Genomic DNA, 21,624 nt, shown 5'->3' with positions numbered 1-21,624 from the left:
GCGTCTACTCCTCACCTCTACCTGCACAGCCCTCTCCTGCCACCAGTCAATCACACCCCTAATTACTGAGTCAGGTGAATGCCAGAGGGCCCCACCCACCCCCTATCTATGACTTGTCCCTCCAAAAAGGTCTTGCCCACATCTGATGCTCACCACTCATTTATATCCTTTAATGCCCACCTCTTCTCAGAACCCTTTTGATAAAACACACCCAGCTCAGACCCTGCCCCTGGGCAACCTCCACACTCCGAGACTGCATGACATTCACGGGCTTTCATCCTCCAAAGAGTTCCCACGCATCGGTGCAGCTCCCTTTTGTCCTCCTCCTGGCCATGCAGGCTGACAGCACAGAGAGGAAACTGAACTCGGGGTGGGAGGAGAGGAAGATAGAGGATCCCCAGCCCGAGAACCATGCCTTGCCCATGCCCCTACCTGCTCGTGGTATTCGATGCCCATGCTGAGCGTGTTGACCAGAATAGCAATCATGATTCCCCGACCAAAGTACTTGCTGTCCACAATCTTCCGGAAGGTGTCACAGATCAGCCTCCAGAAGGCCAGCACAGAGTTGGGCTCCACATCCAGCCCCAGGCTCCGTCGACGCCGACTCTGGGGATCCCGGAGGTCGCCACGCTGAGCATCTTGTGTGAACTCATAAACCGCCTCACTGTCTGAGTCAGGCATCTCGTGGCCAGTGAGCCCCACCTCCCCTGCCCCGGTCCGGGCACAGTAGGGACAGCTGTCTGGGCCACAGGCTCCGCTGGCTGCCCTCAAGCAAGGGCTGGAGATCTTGCAAGAGCTTTGGCAGGCGCCTGGGACAGGAAGGTAGAGGTTAGAGGCTCCAGGCTTTCCTACTTGGGGTGACCTTCCCTCAGCATGTATATAAAATGAGTGGGGGAGTTTGGAGTTCTTTCAATGGTGGTAATAGGCACTTGGTGGGCAAGGGTACTGAGTGACCTGCAATGTGGGTGATCCTGAGCAATAGAACGCCCCCAAACGCCAATAGCATCCCACTGACAGTCACTGCTGGTTGTCCTCTGGTTTGGACAGCCTTAGATATTCATGTATGTTTTCACGCCAGACACTTGCACTTGTGCACTAGATACATACTTGTACACACACATGTACTGTGTACATACACATACCATTTACAAGTCATATGTACATGCAGAGCCAAACACAGGTGTACACAGATCCATACACATCACACAGTACATGTATGCCAGGCATGCACACACGTGGGCGTGTGTATGCACTGAACAGGAGCACCACCCTGTGGGTGCACACACGTACCTACACACAGCAGACATGTGGACACATGCATACATGAACAGCAGACATGTGTAGATGGCACAGACACACAGTGGTCACCTTTATGCACACACACACACACACACCAGACAGCACACGTGCACGTACACAGTGACCTATCCCAAAACACGGACGTCCGCTAGATCCAGCTTTGATCATAGTCTGAGAGCTGCGAGGAACCTCAGAGACCACCCAGGTAAAGCACGGATGTGAAGACGCCTGGCCTGGGGCCCAGCCCTTCCGCCTGCATGCAGGAGGACATCAGTAAGCACCACTCACAGCTGTGATGGTCTTGGCCCCCCTCTTACACGGAGGGAAACAGAACCATACGTGTGTGTGGCTGGCTGGCGCCCCTTGGCAGGGTAATAGAGGAGCTGGCAGAAGAACCCTTCCCATGTGTTCTGTGATGGCACCTTCCTGTCCAGCCCACATTCCCACATAACAGCCCACAAATATTCCACTTCTCCCACGTGCCACATTCTTCCTGAAGCACAGGCCCTGGGCTTCGGCTGCAGTGAGTCTGTAGAGGAGGGCTCGTCACCCCTGCCTGACTGGGGGACGCCCCAAGGCACAAGCACTTCCCTTCTCCACAACACTGGGTATTCTATCCATCAGTCTAGAGGCCTCTGAGGACTTGCTGCACCAAGCCCCAGGTCTCCCTACGGGGACAGAGTGACATTTGTATCTACATGAGTCCCCTTAGCGTGGGGCACAGGGCTCACCATGCTCATACACCATTTCCCCCTCTGAACCTGCAACAGGCACTCTAGCGCATGGACCTCAGAGTCAGAGGGCCCTGACTCCACCCCTCACCAATGACAGCGCCTGGGGCAAGTCACACAACCTCTCCAAGCTCCTCCTCCTCATCAGTAAGACAAGGAAAGTTTATCACTTAAACTGATAAGAGGACCCAACGCGGTTTTGCCTGTGAAGCATGCGACAGGCACATAGCAATCGTCAACAATTGCCAACGGCATAGAGCAGAGCATAGGTGCTTGCTACAGATGACTATTGTTATCATTACAATGTAGGAATTATGACTCCCATTTTAATAGATGAGAAAATTAGGGCTCAAAGAAGTGATGTGACTGGTTGAAGGTCCCAAGGCCGAGAGAGGCAGAATGGGAACCCAGGCCGTATCCTTCTGACTCCAGATCCCCTCAGTCCTCCCTGGGATAGGACGTCACCTGGTCCCCGGGTGCGGGCCACCAACATGCCTCCACCCAGAGTTCTCACCTGTGCTCTGGGTCTCCAGCAGCTTGTGCATAGAGCTGTAGGGCCTGGGCGGGATGTTGAGGCTGGTGAGGGTGGTGGGTCCAGAGGCGGGCGCCACCTCCATTAGCGCCTTCTCTTTGAGCATCTCAGGTGGAGGGCTGGTGTGCACAGTGGGGTACACCTTCCCACTGTCCACGGTCCTGCCCGATGCCTCCGATGGTGACCTGGGAGGGAGTGCCTGGCAGCGGACTGGCTCCAAGTGGCAATCAGCATGGTAGAAGCTGTGCACAGCCTCTGCACCCCCTGGAGGGCCCCTGGAAAGGGCAGGAGTTGAGGGTGGTGGCAGCATGAGCCGGCGGGACCCACTGGCATCTCTGTCCTGGATCTGTGGGCTGGGCCGGGGAGCCCGCAGAGTCCCATTGCCCAGGTGGTAGTGGTGGTGGTGGTGGTGGTGGTGGTGCACCAGATGGTGGACGGACGGACGGCGGTGGGGGCGAGAGCAGCTGCCGCTGGGCTGGGGCTCCTGGCCCCCACGGGGCGCTGGGCTGCTCAGCAGGCCAACCCGCACGCCCGCTGCCCGGGAGACCCGGGCCAGCCTTCGGGCTGCTTTCCGGAGGATATACACGAGGTACTTGAGCAGCTCCTCGTAGCAGCTGCCGGGCTCGGAGAAGCTGGCCAGGGTGCTGGCGTTGGAAAGGAATCTCACGCGCTGCTCTCGCATCAGCTGGCTTTCCCGCTGCTTGGTCTCTGAGAACTGCGTGGCAATCACCACCAGGCACAGGTTGATCATAAAGAAAGAGCCCACCTATTGGGGTGGGGACAAAAAGAGGAGACAGCCTGAAGGAAAGGGAATCACAGTGCATGCTGCCGAGTACCGAGCACTTCCTGTGTGCCAGATACTAGGCTCAGTAATTGTCCAAGCATCATCCTGTTTCATTCTCATGACAGTCTGAAGAGGTGACACTTTATTTTTTTTTTAAAGGTGACACTTTAATTATCTCCTTCTGACAAGTGAGGAAACAGGTTCAGAGATGTTGAGGAATTTCCCCATGATCATTCAGCACAGCAAGGCTAAGAGCTGAACCATCCTCTGTGGAATTCCAAGGAATTGCTATTGATCATTAGGTTATTGGCAAGGATATCTCCCAAATTCCCTGCCCCTAAACAATCCCATTGTCCGAGATCGTGAGCATCCCCCTTCTCACTTTCCATTAGGAGTAGAGAAGGCTATGGAAATGAATGCTATTTGGGGGACATGGGTTTTCACATTGGATTGAGCTTTTGAGATTCTGGCAAAAACACCATTTACAAAACTCTTGCTTCTAGTCCCAAGTCCTGCTGTGTGACCTTGAGTAAGACCTTTAACCCTGGGGCCTCAGTATCCTCATGACCATTGGCCTTGCCTGTATCCCTTTTCCAAACCATGTCTCTCCTCTCCCCTAGCTGGGTGACAGGCTGACTCTGAGCCCTGCAGACTCTGCCTTGACCACACTGTCACGTCTCCACTTCCATACCTCAGTCCCCACCCCCCACCCCCACCCCGGGCCTCTGGGATGGCAATTGCTTGGACAATGATCCAGAATGAAAGTAATGAATATTTATGGTGAAAGGCAAAATTTTTTTTCTAGATTGTGTCCTAGTAATTATGATAATTAGCTTCACTAGTGTGATTCCGGAGAGCTGTTTGGAAAGATTTTTCATGGGGTGTGTGGGAGGGTGGAAACAAGGTCCCTTACCTCTCTGTCTGCTTCCTCCCACTCCCCAGCCTCAGAGAGAGCCGAATGGGGAGAAAGATCACAGATCACTTCCCAGAGGTGCTAACGTTGCCACCCGGGTGACGGTGGGGAGAAGAGAACAGGCCCCAAGCCTGGCTACTTTTCCCCATCAGGGACGACTCGGGGCGGGGGGCTATTCTTTCTCAGGGACCCCTCTCACTCACCAACAGGTCTTTATTCTGTCTCCACCTCTCTCTGGAGCCTAAATCCTGAGTAGATCTTCATCTCTTTCTCTCATCTTTCTCTTATCTGTCTTTCTGTCTGGCTATGTCACTGGCCTCTTGGTGAAGTGGGAAAAGGGTTGGATTTGGAGGCAATAGCCTGGGGCTGAATGCTCAGCTCCAGCAAGCCTGCCCTCTGGAGCTCAGAGTTCTTGTTTAGAAGATGAGGCCCACAGTCCCTGCACCTGCTGCCTCACAGGGAATCTGAGGGCGAAGCGGGCAGCAGATGTTGCAGCACGCTTCAGCGGCAGCACTCAGCCCAGCGAGACCAAGCCAGAGCACAGTCAAAGCGCATGATTGGGCCAGATGAATGAGGAAACATCGGTTTCCTCATCTGTAAAATGGAGATAATACCAGGATCTTAGTTAGGATTAAACACACCAGCACATAAAAAAGCACTCCAAGCAGGGACTGGCACATAGTAAGTGCTCAATAAATATTAGCTATAAATGGTAGCAATTAAATGATTAATCATGGTAGTGATTAAAACTACTAAATAAATATTGCTACTTTTGCCTCTGTCTTCTGTCCTCATAAAGTCTTGGAACTTCTGAGCTGGAATAACAGATCACACAGTGTTTCTCAACACCAAATGATGGGAATTTGGAGTGGAACAATTCCTTGTTTGCAGGACTGCCATTTCAAGGTGTCTATTACTTACCCCCTGCCTGCTAGCAAAATGCCAAAAGTGCTCCCCTAGTCCTCATAAAAAGCAGAACCACCCTTTGCATTTCCAAGTGCCCCCTAGGAGAGGTGGCATCACCCTGGGTTGAGAACCACCCATTTTACTGATGAAGAAACAAATGCCCAGGGTAGGGCTGGGGGCCTCATGGGGAATGACTTGCTCACGATTTTAAGTGGTGATGAGTGACAGGTCTTGACTTTGGATTTCCTCCTAACTTCTCATAACAGGCGCCCTCTGCCTGCATCTCTATGAGACTTGCACTGAGAGCTGGAACTTCAGACCAAGCAAGTCCCCTCTCTGGACTCCCCCTATCCATTTCCCCAGTATCCTCCACTCCCACAAGAGCTTGAGGAATCACTCACAATGATGAGAAGGATGAAGTAGATGAAGTTGTAGAAGGAGTGAGCATCCATCACAAAGTACATGATGTCGACCCAGCCCTCCAGCGTGATGACCTAGGGAGGTTGCAAAGGGGCAGGTTATTTCTGGGCCCCCTAGAGTTTCCTGCAGTCTCCTCTAGAGGCCCTGATCCCAACTCAAGCCTGAGGATGACTACTCCAAGCTGGGACTGTGTCCTAGCACTTGGGCTCTGGGAACTCTCCCAGTGCCCAGGCTACCCTACCTGGAAGATGGCGATCCAGGCATAGCCAATGTTGTCGAAGTTGATGGCACCCTTGAACGGGTTGTGCTCCCCCGCGGAGCAGTTGGTGTAGTACTGGTTCCAGTTCACGCAGGTGGTATTGCTGGAGCTGTTGTAGGCCTCGTAGTCCAGGCCGCAGGGCGGGCCGCCACCCCCGTCCCCGCGCAGCGTGGGCACACTCCTGCAGGAGCGCATGCCGTTTTCACGAGGCTGGGAGCAGATGAATGGGTTCTCATCCTCGTTCTCAGTCTGGTAGTAGCGCTCCAAGTCCACGCTCAGGGGGCTGAGGAGCAGACAGGAATGAGGCTGAAACCAGGGTTTTCAGGGGACAGGGCCCAGGAAGGGAGAGCTGGGTGGATGCACTGAGGCACACAGGGCAGGTACTAGGCAGGGGCAGGGGTCTGTGGGTGCGCATGAGGGGGTGTCAGGAGCACGCGGATCGAGGGTGAAACTCCAGAGTTGGGAAATGGGAAGGCTCCATTCTAGGGCAGTGGTTCCCAATGTGGCTGCACTTTAGCCTCACTGAGGAGCTTTTAAAAATCCCCACACCCAGGTTGAACCCCATACAAATGATATCAGAATGGGGAGCTGGGGAACCCAGGCCTTAGCAGTTGTCTCAACTCCCCAGGTGACTTCAGTGTGTAGCCAAGTTTGATGGCCAGACACATCATTAATAACAGAACAGGTATGTCACCCGCAACAGGGACTGAGGGAGGTCCCAGCCCCACAGTCACTCCCAGGTCACCTCCCGCTCATGTGCCACTCACAGGCTGAAATTCTCAGGCAGGAAGCATCGGTTACGAAGCAGTCCTGCCCACAGCTGGACACCAACGATGCCGAAGATGAAGAAGACGAAGAAGCAGAGCAGCAGGACGTTGCCCAGCATGGGCAGCGTGTCCAGCAGCAGCGTGACGAGGATGCGCATGCCTGTGGGGGCAGAAGCCACGCTGGGGGTGCCAGGCTGGCTGGGCTAGGCTGGCTGCCACAGGCCTGGCAGCACTCCCAGAGAGGGCCCACCGGGGCCTCTGAGGATGAGGCAGCCCGGCTCAAGCTGGAGGGAGACCAACAGACACTGCTAACTCTGTAGGCAGCCCTCACAGCCCCTAACCCCTACCCACTCTACCTCGGCCCATCCACACCAGTCAGAGCACAGTACCACCAAGGAAGGGCAGAGTGGCCACAAACAGTCTCCAGCACCACATCCTACCTAACTCTCCTAACATCATCACAGAGCCGATACCATCATCCCCAATTTGCAGATGAGGGTCAAGGCTCAGAGGACTGGCATGACTTGTCCAATATCATAGAGCTGCCAAATACAGGTGCCAGGACTTAAAAACCAGGTTCTCTGCTTCCGCATCCCACTTCGCAGCACACACACACACACACACACACACACAACACACATTCCCATCAGTCATAATCACCTGACCCCATAGTCACTGGGGAAACCAAGGCAGAGAACTCCAGCAGGGATGTTAGCGGGGAGGAATTTCCCTTTGAGAAAGAAGCCCTCGGCAGGGATCAAGGTGACCTGCACTTCACCGTGGTTCTGAGCCCCCTTCCTGAGTCTAGTCTCTGCCTGGTCCAGTTTCTCACATCAGGACCTGAGAGGCCTGAGGCTATTTTCTCAGGTGGCCATTTGTTAACAACCTCTTTCACAGGGAAAGCCTCCACAAACCTGCCCCCTAAGATGCTGTTAGACACTGCCCACCTTCCCTACTCCAGATTTAGGATGTCAAAACTAGCTAATAGGCTTCCCTGGTGGCTCAGCTGGTAAAGAATCCACCTGCAATGTGGGAGACCTGGGTTCGATCCCTGGGTTGGGAAGATCCCCTGGAGGAGAGCATGGCAATCCACTCCAGTATTCTGGCCTGGAGAATCCCCACAGACAGACAAGCATGGCAGGCTGCTGTCCATGGGGTCGCAAGGAGTCGGACATGACTGAGCAGCTGAGCACACACAGCAAACTAGCCCCTAGGCCACCAAGCCCTTGTCAAACACACAGATCTCTAGTGACTAGTTTTGACCCCTAAAGTGCCACTCATGTGCCCTAAAGTGCTACCCCCTGACCCCCCCTTCTGAGCAGCTGCTAATTAATCCTCCTGATGACTACACCAGCCCATCCGCCCCACCCCTCCCACCCAGCCAGCCCAGTTTTCTCACTCAGTCACTCTCCCCTCCCCCAACCCCAGCTCCCTTCAGCTTCTCTGTGCTCCAACTGAGATCAGTTCCTCAGGGTTTGCATTAAGGGAATTACACTGGTAGTTAGAGGCCTATAAATCTGCCAGCCATCACCTGGGGTGCGAGAGAAGAGAAGGCATGCCTCTGTCTGGAGATCGCATTAACACCAACACACCTCAATGCCTGGAAGACACACTAAGCACCTCTGCCCACCCTGACACACATCCACATCCACACAGAGGCACGTGTGCACAAGCAGCAAAGGGGGCTACTGCTACAACAGACACAGGGCCCCAGAAACATGCCCCCACCCACCCCACTGGGACAGCAGCAGAGACCATCTGCAGTTTGTGTAGGCTGGGGAGTTGCGATGGGGGCCTGAGCAAGGGTGGGGGGCGGGATGTGGGGGGAGCTGGAGCTGCCAAAGCCTGGCTGGCTCAGAAACCAATGCGGTTTAATTTAGATAATGGTCCCGGCAGTCAGTTGCTGCAGCGGCTTGGAAGGGGGTGGAAAGGGACATAGACGGGAGGATGAGGCATGGAGCGGCCTTGTCTTGGGAGAAGCCATGCTCGGTGTGGCCACTGCGGTTCCAACGAGAACCAGACTGCATGAGACGTGGCTCTGGCTAGAAAAGGCCGTCCCACTTTGCACCCATTTCTCCTGGCCTGCCAGCTCTCTACCCTGCTCCCACCCACCCTTCTTCCACTGGAGGGAGGGTAGCGTAGCTGAAGGGAACAGGTCATCTGAGACCTCCTGAGACTAGGACCTAAAATCAGGCTGAAATGAGGGGGAAGAGCCTTTCCAGGTAAATCTCACAGTGCCACAGCCAGTATGGGGGCTCCCTTTGGCTCCAGTGACCCAGATTTCCACTGAGCCCTTCTCTGAAGCGGTCTGCCTCATTGTGCCAGACCCTGATGAGGCCTGTGAGTGGCCAGGAGGTAGGGGTGGGATCTGAGACTTCCATATTTCCCCTTCGGGTTCCCCGTTCAGGGGCCGAGGGCTGAGGGGTCACTCACTGGGCACCCGGTTAATGGCCCTGAGGGGCCGCAGCACACGGACTGTCCTGACAGCTGAGAAGCTGACGTTCTGCAGGTCCAGCGAATACTCCAGCATCCTGCAGGGAGGGGGCCAAAGGGAAGCCCTTTGAGTCTGAGGCCACCATGAGGGTCAAAAGAGGTCAATGAGGAATCCTCCCCTTCCACCAAGGGACCCTGAAAAGCCAGCTCTCTCCCTAGGGGCAAGGCCACCCTCAATCCAAGGATGAACTCCTTATCAGAGACTGAACAGAAAAGAGTGTGGATGGAGGAGCCCTGGAATTCAGAGAAGCATGGGTTTGAGCACGATAGGCAGGGCAGCCCTGGACCCTCAGTAGACAGCCAGGGAGAAAGCAGCGCTGTAAGTGGGCAGGGGCTGGGAGCCAGGCCTAGAACCCTGGACCTGGGGAAGGGACTTATCTGATCCATCACTCTTCCACTCCAGGCCCTCACCCTGCAATGACGATGAAAAAGTCAAGCCGGTTCCAAGTGTCTCCCAGGTAACATTTTTTCCCAAAGATGCCCAAGGCCACCATCTTCACCACCATCTCCACAGCGAAGAAGGCAAAGATGAAGTCATCAAAGGCCTGATATGCAGACAAAAGGCTGCTGAAACTGAGGAAAGGGTGGGCAAATCCCCCCCACCCCATCCCCACCCCCACCTCTGGGCTCAGGGCCTCTTGCAGAGTCAGGAACTGCCCTCTCGCTCACCACACACGTGCTCACCTGCAGAATCCGGCAGCGCTGGGAGTCACAGGCGATATCTTCACATGGCCGGAACATGCCCAGGGTCACACAGTTGAGAAGGATGACCAACATACTGATGCGCTCAAACCAGGTACCGAGTGGTCAAGGAAACAGCTGGCCAGGTGAAACCCGATCACCATCTTGTCCAAGCACCTCCTGCTGCTTGACCTCTCAACCCCATCTGAGATGTAGCCAGGTGTGCTGGGAGGATGCTGGCCTACATATCATACTGGCCCCCCAGGCCCAGACCCACCTTGGTCATCTCACCTCTCTGGACCCAGCTTCCTCTTCTGTAAAGTAGGAAAAGCCACAAATATCCTGACTATTTGCACAAGCCATTTAGGGGATAAAATCAATCGTGCTTGTTGGAAATGCCAGGCACTAAGAGTTTGCTGCTGAATCTGAATCCTATTCTCCCTACCTCACAGGGAAGATGTGAGAAGCAAATGAGATAATGTATGTGAATGTGTGACACAAACCTAAAGTCGGATTATGCCTGCCTTACAGTTTACCAAGCACTTTCACAGCAGGCCACACTGGATGCTCACAACAGCCTCAGGAAGTATCTGAGCTAGAACAGATCACCTTCTTCTGCAGAACTCAAGGAAACTGAGGCCCACACAAAGTCATGTGCTGAAGGTCATGGAAGAGACCCAGATGAGACAGAGGTTTCTAAGTTTCTGATCTGGGATGGTAGCTTCCATAGCTGCTCAGGCTGCATGGAAGGGGCTGTCACGACCACACTGGCACCAAACTGACAGGCTGAGGCAGACAAGTGCTACAGGACCACAGGCACAGGCTGCCTCTTCCCCATCAGCCCCCTGGCCTCTCAAAGCCCTCAGATGGCCTCCAGACACATTCACACGTTTAAGTAATGAGGACCCACTACATGCTAGTCCCTGTACTGGACACAAGCCTGGGTGGAGCAGACAGTACCGTGTATACAGACCATGCCACCACCACTCCTTCTTAGGGTCTCCAGCAAAGTTCTGTTTTTCAGCAAGGGGGAGAGGGGTCTTTTTAAACCCTGAGTCTCTCCACATAGTGGATTTCATTAAGGGATTCACTTCTAGCCCTCAGCAGGAGAATGTACAAAATGGCTTCCAGACCTTAGAAAGTTCTGGGGATCGAGCTCACATATAAATGATTGAGCATCCCATTTTCTCAAGGAAAACATGAGAAGGATGGGAAAGAGTAAAGAGGCTAGAAGCAAGCAGAAATGGGAGGCCTGAGGAAGGAGAAGGCCTTGAGGAGGAAGGTGCAGAGGGGGTCATGGCAGCCCACAGCATGACCGAAGAAGCCAGACTCAGTGTAACAGTCAGGGCCCTGAGAAGATGGGATCTTCCCATCATAACTCCACTTTCAGAGTTGAGAAGGCTTTGGCCAGGGACCCAAGAACTCTCCTTGAAGCTGGTTCCAGCCATACCCCATCTCTGTCTTGAACCTCAGACCAGTCTCCCCCTCTGGGAGTCCACACTCAACCTCCTCAAAGCCCTCCTACCCTCTCCTATCACCCAGGCCGTTTTCCCTGACTCACATCCCTTTCCTCTGACAGGTACCCAAACTTCCCAAAGCACTACAATTTCCCTAACCTCACATCCTCACATGAATAAGAGTTTAAAAAAATTTCCAGGCTTTTGGGGTAAGTAGATGGAATGGGGAAATCAAAGGAGCACTCTGTTTCCATGGAGCTGTTTTCCTGAGTAGAGCTAGAGCCCAATGGATCTCTCCCCAGAATGAGGGTCAGCCAGGGGTCACCCTGGAATAAAGGGGACAGGGAAGGAGCTCCCTTGGGACCATCATCTGGAAAAGGAAGGACACAATTACCTTCAAGAACTGGCCTGCTTTCCCCAAGATAGCCCCCTCCTCTCTTCTGTAGGGAAGAGGTTCTGGAAGGGACCCATATGAGCAGATGTCTCCACATGGAGGGGAGGTGGGTAGTTCTCCTGGAAAGAGGAGCTCCTGGGACACCTGTTTGGACCTCCCTAATGGCAGTGAGTCCATCACATCATCTGTGCCCTCGTTTCATCTCCCTCGCTGAGGCAGGGGCACTCTGATACATCCAAGCCCCTACACAGCTTAGAGTAGTGCCTGCCCTGTAGCAGATGATCAATACATGGGAAGAATGAATGAATGAATGAATGGATCAATCAATCAATATCCATGCCTAGAAGCCAGATGTATCTCCCATTCATGTTTTCCTACCTTAATTGCTTCAACAGCGATAAATTAATGATAACTGGGGGTGGGGTGGGGAGAAGCGACACTGTAAAGGAGCTATCCATCTTTCTATCCACACCTTACACACGCTCATGCTGAGGCTTCTTAGAGCCAGAGTCTGCCCGCAAATACCCCCACCTCCAGCTCTTAACAATGGAAGCCCCTTCTTAAAAGCCCCCATAGACAATTCACCTTACTTCTAGGTGCATCCTGCCACTCTCACCTCTCCCCCTTCCCTATAGATAAACATAAACGGAAAGTGGAAACCTCAGGGCACAGGCTAACTTGGGACAATCTAAACTGAGGAATAATTAATGGAGATGGGGGGTTTTTCACCCTTGTCAGGGTAGGGCTCATTTCCTTGAGAATATAGCCGTATGTCACTGTGTGATGTTCCTCTGTTGCCATAACAACAGGAGGATGTGTCACCAGGTGGTGTGGATTTGTTGCCATGGTAACAAAAAGGACCCTCTCACATATGAACTCCCCTTGCCCAGGCTTCTGTCTTATCCTCATGCAGGGAAGGGGACGTGGGGAGACCCACAGGTTATCAGCTTCAGGAGGGGGAACCATGTGACAAATCTCCATAGTAACCAGGGGAATGGGGGACACTGGTTGCCATAGTGACTGTGAGAGACCTGTGCAGTCACATGTCTACTGTTGCTATGGTGACTGTCCGGGCTGGAGTGGATCCCAAAGGGGGAGGTGGGTAGGAGAAGGGAGGATCTTTCTTCTCCCAACAACCCACCATCAAAAGCAGAGAAAAAGGAAATGGCAGGGTGAGGAACCCCACTTGCATCCCTCCCCCTCTCCTCCCTACAAGAAAAAAACTAGAGCGTGTTATCTGCACAACTGAGTCTTCTCTGTGGGGCTTTATCTAGAGCCTTTGCCTAGTTAGGCAGCTATAAGGGAGAGGAAGGTAGAGCTGGACCACCTCCAGGGGTATGGGAGCTTGGGACAAGGCATGCTTGAGAAGGGAAGCAGCCCCCCAGCTGTCCCATTCCCTGCTAGGAGCCTGCAAATCTGAGACTAAGGAGAGCTAAAGAGGAAACTGGCCTGGACCCAGGAATCCTGGCCTCCTAGTACTCGTTGGGAAGGTGGGGTGCTTGTCTCATTTGCCTCCAGAGAGGCTGGTGTCTATGAGACTCAGCATTCCCCAGGTGGGGTGAGACCTAGGGGCTCAGGAGCAGGGTTCCTGTTGGGAGGCTGAAAAGGGGATTCCCCCAGCCAACCCCCCCCCCACCACAAGCCTGTTTCACAGTGGTCTGCCCATTGCCTGTTCCAGAGTGTGGGTGTGTGGGGAGGGAGGTTTCCAGCTAAACTGAAAACTGCAGCCCTGAGAAAGGCAGCCAGCCCCACCCAGAGACAGAGATGTGAGACACGGGGACACAAGAGAGCCGGCCCGCTGGAATCTTTGGGAGGGAAAATAGGCCAGAAATCTGATTCAAATGTCTGTGACTCTGTGTGTGTGTGTGTCTGCGTGCATGTGTGTGTGTGTGTGTGTGTGAGCAGTTGTGTCTGTCGCCATCCTGGCTGAGGCAGGCAGGGCGGGGTGAGAGCTCGAGCGGGAGGAGGCAAGGGTGAAGGGGGGCTATGTGGTCGGGATAATCCCAGGAATGGCTCCAACTGGCACTCTGGGTGATGGGGAGTCCCCCAACAGTTCAGAAGAGCAGAGTGTGTGCGGAGCCGGGAAGAAAGGTGGGCCTGGGACAGAAAGAGTGCAAGGGGGTGCTCTGGCCATCTCAGCCTAGTTCAGTCCTCTAGCCCCAGCCCTTCTCCCCAGAACCCTCTCTGGAGGGCCTTGGGGTTAAAAACGAGAGGGGGGAGCTGGTGAGGAGATACGAAGAACACCTCCCTTCCATTTTCTCTGAAGACCAAAATGGAGACTTCTCCCTAGGGAAGGGAAGCAGGGGAGCTTGGGACACTGGGATGGTGGCAAGGAGAGCTCCAGAGACTCCCTGTGCCCCCTCCCCTCCAGACACACACACTCGCAGACACACGCAGATCACACACTCACACTCACTTCTGGAAGCCATTAGGGCTCCTGCTGCTCAGGCCTCCCCCTTCTCCTCCCCCCACTCCTGGCAGGCTCCCTTCTCCCCCTCTGGCCCCCTTCCCACTCCCCCTCTCGGCATCCCAAATGCCAGCCTGTGATTTCCAAATGAGAAAAAGCTGTGCTGGGCTCTGAGCTTGGAGAAACTCCTACACAAACTTCCAGATGTGACACAACAGCCGAGAGGGAATGCTCAGGATCTCCTTCCCAGGAGGGGAAACGCACTCCCTCACACTTGAAGAAACATATACTGCAAAGTCCAACACACTCCCTTCCCTATAGCCTGGGAGGAGGGGGCCTTTCTGACTGTCCATGAAGCCCTGGTCTCCCCAATACCAAAATATGCACTTCCAAGCTCCTCCTTCCTTTGCTGTCACCCATACCTCCCCAAGACACACACACACACATGCACACACACATTCACACATACACCACGTCCCACCTGGGTCTAGATCCCCTCTCTAGGAAACCCGGTCTCTTAAAGAGGCTGAGAAGAATGCCAAGAAGAACCTAGCGAGCTTCAGTTTGTTGAGGGGAGGTGTCCCGTCCCCCAGGCCCAGAGGTGCAGCCAAGGGAAGCCTCGAGAACACTAAAAGGACTGAGAGAAAGATCGAGGTCCAAGAGTCAGTCCAGAGCCCCTCTGACGAGAAAACACAGGTTTCTTTTGATACAGGATGTGATGAATATGGTAAGGGCACATCTGAAGCAGCTCCCTTGCCAAGAAATTGTTCTCCACCCATCCTCAGCCAATCCAGGCTTAGGGGCTTGTCCAGACCTAGTAAAGCTGATGCCCCACACCCCAGACTCCCACCACTAGAGGTAAGCTTGCCCCCCCTCCCCACTCCCAAGATGAGCACTGGGCCTCCACCTCTCTTTCCTCATTCCAGCCCTCTCCACTTGCCATTTTCCAGACCTCCTCAAGGAAGAAACCTGATCCCAGACCATCCACTAGCACCTAAGATAGGGTGGATGGGGGAGATACTGGCCAAGAGGTCTGCGGCTTTTTGGAGGGAAAAAGAAGAGAAGATTTCTCTCTACACACATAACCACCACCACCACACACCCCGGGGGCTCCTGAGAAGGAGGAGTTGGGTCTAGTGCTTTTTCACATTCATGGAGAGGGTGGGTGATTAGGAGTGGAGAGGAGGGATGCCCCGAGACTGTTCTTTTTTACAGACATTTGTTCCCCATCTCTACCACTGAGAAAGGACTCTGGGGTGGGGGGTGGGGAGCCCAAATGTGCCAGTTCAGCAGGTCCACAGACCTTTGAGGCAACCCCCTTTTCCTGCAGCTCAGAGAGAAAGGAAGGGGCAGGGGATGGAGAGAGGGTATGATGAGGGGAGCTTCCTAAAGACCCACAGGGTGCACAGGATGGGGGTTGGGGGGAGACCCAAGCTCACATCTCTGCTTTGCGCACTAGAGGCAGCAGAGCTGCAGAGAGAGGGCGGCACCAAGCTCTCCCCCTCCCCAAAGCAGAGTCCCAGTTGGGCTCTCAACTGGTTACAGGGGAGAACTGACATCTCTCACCCTGGGTCCAAAAGGGCCTCTGAGCTGGGAAGAAAGAGCCAGGAGAAGCTGTCAAGACCAGGGATGGCAGCCCATCCCACTCCCCTTTCCTTTTGGCAGTGGTGGGACTCACCCAGGAGCTAGGAGCTGGGCATTAGTCAAGCAGACTAGGGGCTAAGGGGGAGAAGCCATGGGGGTAAGGGGGCTGGTGTCTCCCACACAATTCCAGACAGGGCACAGGAGAGAGGGCAATGCTAAATCTATCTTCCTGTAATGTGGGGCTTGCCTTTCACAAAGCCATCCAAGGAGTAGACATGAGGTGGTGGACCTAAGATTTCCTCAGTGAACCAGCTCACAGCCTCACTGTCCCCGTGCCCCCCACTGCTTTCTCGGAAGGCTGTGGTCTCCATACCTGCTCTGCAATCAGGCCGGAGCGCTCCTATAGAAAGGGGATGGGTAACTTGGACCTGCTTAAGCCCATCCCCCACTTGCCAAGCTCTTGCCACAGTCTTTCCCTCCACAAGAAAAAAATCTAGCACAAAACTCCCCAAGCCAACCTTAAGCACCCAGCATTGAATAAAGAACTGGGAAGAAGGGAGGCACTCGGAGCACTGGGTTCCTACTGCAAGGGTCTTTACTCCGACTCTGGGGGCAGATAGCTCTCCTCCACCACATCTTGTTCTCATTCTGCGCCCCTGACATCAGCCGCCGCCGGAATCTCCTTGTTGTGCCTCCAACCCGCGGGGTGGGGGTTGGGGGGGTTAGGACCTGGTCCCCGCCCCCCCAGCATCTCCCTCAGGGTCAGTGAAAATGTCAGTCTCAAGGACCAGGTTGGGGAGGGGGTGGGGTGGGGTGGAAAAATTAGACCCTAGAATCCACTGCAAACTTTGGAGCTGGGGCAGGAGGGAAACCCAGGAGATTGCGGTACCCCCTCCCCCGTCCCTGCAGCTTCCTCCCCACCCCACCCTCCAAACTCGGAAACCAAACCCAGCTCGCTAACTGGCGGCGGGCGGAATAGAGCTCCCGGGCTCCCGAAGCTTCCCACATCTGGAGGATGACGACCCTCCCTTGCCCACATCTGGAGAGCATCCAGCTGCCAACCAATGGGGGCACGTCGCCTCTCTTTTCCTGGCCTGGATCCCAGCCCCTCAAGGAGGACTGAGGTGTGTGTACGGAGGTGGGGCTCGCCTGGGGTATCAGCCAAACCTGCTCCCGTCTCCGCTCCCACTCTGACACCCCCTCCCCTCCCTAGCAGCCCCCCCCCCCTCATCTGCCCATCTTTCAAGCTTACTTCTCCGACTCACCTGGCTTTTGGTTCCCTCAGGCGGTGGCCCGCCCCCCTGCGGACCCCCCAGCCCTGCCGTCGTGCCCCGGAGGATATGGGTTACAGACCGTGCGGAGACACCAGCTCCGCGGGCGGCTGTCCTGGCTCAAGTAGAAGAAAACCACCGGGGCCAGTGCAGGGTATGGCAGCCCCTCCGCCTCGGAGTCCGCGCTGCCGGGGTCCTTTTCCGCCGACCCCAGCCCCGGCCGGTCCCTGGCCCCCGACAGGTCGTTGAGCCGCATGAAGCTCCGGGGCTGTCCTGACTCCTCGGCGCCCGCTCCATCCTCCTCCTCGTCCATCCTCTGGCCAGCCGGGGCCCGGGAGGTTTCGAGAGGGGCTAGCGGCGCCCCTCAGAAAAGGTGTCCTCACGCAAGCGGGGGGCCCCGGCGGGGGCGCATCTGGGGGGCTCTAGGGCGCAGGCTGAGCCCCCGGGAGGGCCAGTTCAGCCCAGATCCCCCTGCCCGCAGGGGCATGCTGCCCGCCGGGCGCCGGGTCGAAGGGAAGCCCCGCCTGGCGCGAGTCCCGCTTCCCCAGTGCTTTTAGGGCCCCCCGGGCCAGCCGGCCGGCTCCCCCTCACTTTGTTCTGGCTTCTTCGCTTCGTGCCCAGGCTCCGGTCGCCAGATTCGGCGCTACCTTCGGCGAAGCGGCCCCAAGAGGGAGAGAGAGAAGAGGGCTGGAGGTGGGGTCCGAGGAGGGGCGCCCCCTCTTCCCGCGGCGCAGCTGGAGCAGGATCTAAGGGGTCAGCATCGTCCCGGCTCCGCGCCAGCGGCGGCGGGGGAGGGGAGGAGGAATCTCTTTGGGGGTGGGTTTGGAGGGGGTGGGGGGCGGCTCCTTCCTCCTCCCGGCCGCCGGCTCCCGGTCCAGGAGGGGCGGGGAGGTGACGAGGGGCCGTCCCAGGCGGGGGTGGAGGCGGAGATGCCGCCGCCGCAGCCGCCGCGGTGGCTGCTGCTGCCGTAGCTGTCGCCGGCGCCACTGCCTCCTCCTCCGGCCGAGACGCGGAGAGAGCAAGCGAAAGCGGCGGCGAGGAGCCGGGCGCACACCACAGCTGGATCCCTCACTCCAACTTCAAGCCTCGGCCCCGCCTCTCCCCAGCCAGCCTCGCAGCCAATGACCGCGCGCCGCCGGCCCCGAGCCGCACGTCCATTGGCTGGTCGGCGTGGCAGTGAGGGCGGGGGTGCCGGGGAGAGAGCCACAGCTGGAATCCGGTTCCCACCCCAAAGCCCGGGACCGCCTCTCTCCCCTCCTCTTGCCCCTGGTGTCAGCTCCAGAAGACCGGAGCCAATTAGACAGCTACCCAGACCGAACCCACTTTCCTATTGGCCGCTAAGGGCTCTGGGACTCTTCTGGAGGGAGCAGCAGGGACTCAAAAGTATTTGGAGTGGGGTCCTGGGATATCGTTGCGGGCCCCGGGGCATCCTTTGTCCAAGACCCCAGAATTGGGCCGCAAATGGGGGGCGGGGCTCAGCTCTGGGAGAGCCTGGTGCAGAAGGAAGCAGACGGCCCGGAGTGAGGGGTGTGACCAGGGTCCTAGAGCAAAACCTTGGTTAATCTTTCATCCTGGAGTTGAGCCTGGGACCAGGACTGAGGAGGGGCGAGCGGAGCGGGAAGTCCGGGGGATAGCACTTCAGGCTGGGGGGCGCTAGTCTTAGGGAAACGGGCGGAGCCAAGGAAAGGTTGGAGCAGGCAAGGTCTGGGCGTGGTCTCTACCAACTTCTTGGGCTTGTTTGTCCTCCCAGGTCCACTTTTGCTACTTTGACCCTAATCTCCTAACTAACCTGCTGACCTTGATCTCATGTTGACACTCCTAAGCTTCCGGAGAGGGCTTCGTGCTTGAACACATGGCCCCAGACAGGTCACAATGGACTCAGCCCAGATCTCTAAGAGCAACTGCAGAGAAAGGGGATGTTCCTGCCAAGGGAATTGCAGGGGTCTCCAGTGTGTGGGAGGCGGTGAAAGCATAGAACTGGGCTTTGCCGACTCTTAACCTGCAGTTTCACTAAGCACCCATTCAGTGCCTCAGTTTCTCCTTCCCGAGTTCCAATATGCCTGTCTGCAGGAAAGCAGGTTGGCAGGGCTACTCTCCTCGCACATTTACATCTTACCCCGAGCAGGTCCTCGAGGGTTTGCTGCTACCCACGCTCGCGCACACGGGCGCAGACCCCGGCCCTCACCCCGCCTCTCCCTCCTGAATCCTCCGGCTCTGTCGGCCTCAGGTCCCTCTCGCCCGCAGCGCTACCCCTAAAGGTGGTGTGTACCCTGGATCGGGGTTCTGGGGTGAAGTGGGGCAGAGAGGGCATCCAAGATTAAGACGTCGGGAAGCGCTTTCCCACCTCTGCTGGAGGTAGATACTGCGCAACCAAGCAGATCAGTTAGTTCTCTGGAGACTTCAGGGCCGCTTACGCGCCAACGCCTAGAGGCAGAGGAATGGACTGGATGACCTTCCTACACCCGCCATCACCCCGACTCCCTGGCGTTTTTCGCTCTCCCAAGGCTGCGTCACCCACGCCTCCTGCCGAGTTGGATGGGTGTCTCAGCTCCCTCCAGGGCGGGTTTCAGGGAATGCAGTGGAGAGGGCAGAGCAGTTGCTACCTCCTAGGTTGCCCTTTCGCCGAATCTGGCTCCTAGTTGTGCAAATGAGGCCGGGCTTTTTGCATTTCATGCTAATGAGCAGATCCCTGAAGAAGTGCCTTTCTCTCCTGGCGGGAGTCCTGCTCTCATTCCGGCTTGCGCCAGCACCAGTCTTGAACTCTCAGTGGTCTTCTGGGAGAGGGGACTGTTTATTACAGTAGCCCTCAGAGTCTGACACCTTTTTCCCTCTGGGCAGTCGGCAGTTTGCCTAGTTGGCTTGCCCTTCCCAGACAAGATCAGGGAAAGAGGCCCCACTCTAATCATGCCCCGCCCTTAACAAAGAAAATGAAGCCAGAGAGGCTTGCCCTGTCCAATGGTCAGGTTTCCTGAGGGTCAGCAGACCGTACACCTTTATCCAGCACCATCCTCTAACCCCCATCTCTGAGTTGAACTTTGTTCTAGAACATACCCATAAAGGGGGGGCAGATAATATGCACCATCAGGGCAAAGCATCCCTGAACTTGGGGCCACCTAAGGCATCCAGACTCCTCTGCAGGACACCAGGGGACTCTGACATCCCTATCAGAGACGCTCACTGTTGGTCTGAGTGCAGGAGGTAAAGAGGGAGGCAGGACCCACAAAGAAGGCAAAGGAAGCCATGAAATCATCTTTAACTCCAAGCCTCAGCTCTGACATTACCTCCTCAGGGTGGCCTTCTTTCAGCAAGTATTTAGTAAGTATTACAGTACCTACTAAGTGCCAAAGTGCTGAGGACACCATACTGGGTCACTCCAGAGTCTGTAATCTCAGAGGACTTGGCCCAGCCTGGGTTTATGTTTCTATTTATGGCAATGAAATGGCTGTATTCCCCTCTAGGCTCTATGTTCCTTGAAGACAGGGGCTATGTCTATTTTGCTCATCAGTTTGGCACATAGTAAGTATGGCAGAAAGTGAAGAGGAACTACAAAGCCTCTTGATGAAAGCAAAAGTGGAGAGTGAAAAAGGTGGCTTAAAGCTCAACATTCAGAAAACTAATATCATGGCACCTGGTCCCATCACTTCATGGGAAATAGATGGGGAAACAGTGGAAACAGTGTCAGACTTTATTTTGGGGGGCTCCAAAATCACTGCAGATGGTGATTGCAGCCATGAAATTAAAAGACACTTACTCCTTGGAAGAAAAGCTATGACCAACCTAGATAGCATATTGAAAAGCAGAGACATTACTTTGCCAACAAAGGTCCGTCTAGTCAAGGCTATGGTTTTTCCAGTGGTCATGTATGGATGCAAGAGTTGAACTGTGAAGAAAGCTGAGTGCCAAAAAATTGATGCTTTTGAACTGTGGTGTTGGAGAAGACTCTTGAGAGTCCCTTGAACTGCAAGGAGATCCAACCAGTCCATTCTAAAGGAGATCAGCCCTGGGTGTTCTTTGGAAGGAATGATGCTAAAGTTGAAACTCCAGTCCTTTGGCCACCTCATTCGAAGCGTTGACTCATTGGAAAAGACTCTGATGCTGGGAGGGATTGGGGGCAGTAGGAAAAGGGGACGACATAGGATGAGATAGCTGGATGGCATCACCGACTCGATGGACGTGAGTTTGAGTGAACTCCGGGAGTTGGTGATGGACAGGGAGGCCTGGCGTGCTGCAATTCATGGGGTCGCAGAGTCAGACACGACTGAGCAACTGAACTGAACTGAAGTAGGTGCTTAATAAATCTGTTAGATGAATAAGTAACCTCAGGTAGACAAGGGGAATGGGAGGGGTAAGAAATTCCTTTCTCTGGGTCTCAACTGGTCTGTGTCTAAAACCTCCTCTGATTTTAGAGGAGAAGCCCCGTACAGACCCTGCTCCACCAGCCCTGTCAGTCCACTCCCATTTACACCTCCCTTAAGTCTGGATGGCTCCCTCAGGAACTGAGAGAATCCTCCCATTGGTGATGTTCTCTGCTTAGCAATGATACACTGTCCCGTTTAGTCACCTCACAGCCTTGGGAGTTGGTGACTGGGTGGGTGCTGGGAGCTGGGTGGTATTTTTTAGATAAGGAAACTGAGGCTCCAGGAAATGATGAAATTACTTAAGTGACTGCCCAAACTACGAGGCCCTGTCTCCAACGGCCCTTGCCCACAGCTCCTCTAGGATAGTC

General features: G+C 55.3%; 1 protein-coding gene across 27 annotated transcripts in view; it reads right to left on the bottom strand.

Moving 5' to 3' along the window:
- CACNA1G (calcium voltage-gated channel subunit alpha1 G) overlaps positions 1–17,291 on the bottom strand; it is a 62,260-nt gene extending 44,969 nt beyond the window's left edge. For all 27 annotated transcript variants that reach the window (XM_055580009.1, XM_055580002.1, XM_055580005.1 and 24 more), the window contains exons 1-9: positions 16,970–17,291; positions 9,789–9,900; positions 9,516–9,649; positions 9,045–9,142; positions 6,612–6,771; positions 5,827–6,127; positions 5,567–5,659; positions 2,545–3,328; positions 433–809 (exon numbers count right to left, since the gene is read on the bottom strand). In XM_055580009.1, the coding sequence (XP_055435984.1) occupies positions 433–809; positions 2,545–3,328; positions 5,567–5,659; positions 5,827–6,127; positions 6,612–6,771; positions 9,045–9,142; positions 9,516–9,649; positions 9,789–9,900; positions 16,970–17,211 (2,301 nt within the window). In that variant the 5' untranslated portion in view covers positions 17,212–17,291. The remainder of the gene's footprint in view (positions 1–432; positions 810–2,544; positions 3,329–5,566; positions 5,660–5,826; positions 6,128–6,611; positions 6,772–9,044; positions 9,143–9,515; positions 9,650–9,788; positions 9,901–16,969) is intronic.
- Positions 17,292–21,624: the final 4,333 nt, after the last annotated feature.

The sequence above is a fragment of the Bubalus kerabau genome, chromosome 4 (genome assembly GCF_029407905.1).
Source record: "Bubalus kerabau isolate K-KA32 ecotype Philippines breed swamp buffalo chromosome 4, PCC_UOA_SB_1v2, whole genome shotgun sequence".
NCBI lineage: Eukaryota > Metazoa > Chordata > Mammalia > Artiodactyla > Bovidae > Bubalus > Bubalus kerabau.
The sequence above is the reverse complement of the archived record's forward strand: the minus strand, read 5'-3'. Positions and strand labels throughout refer to the sequence as shown.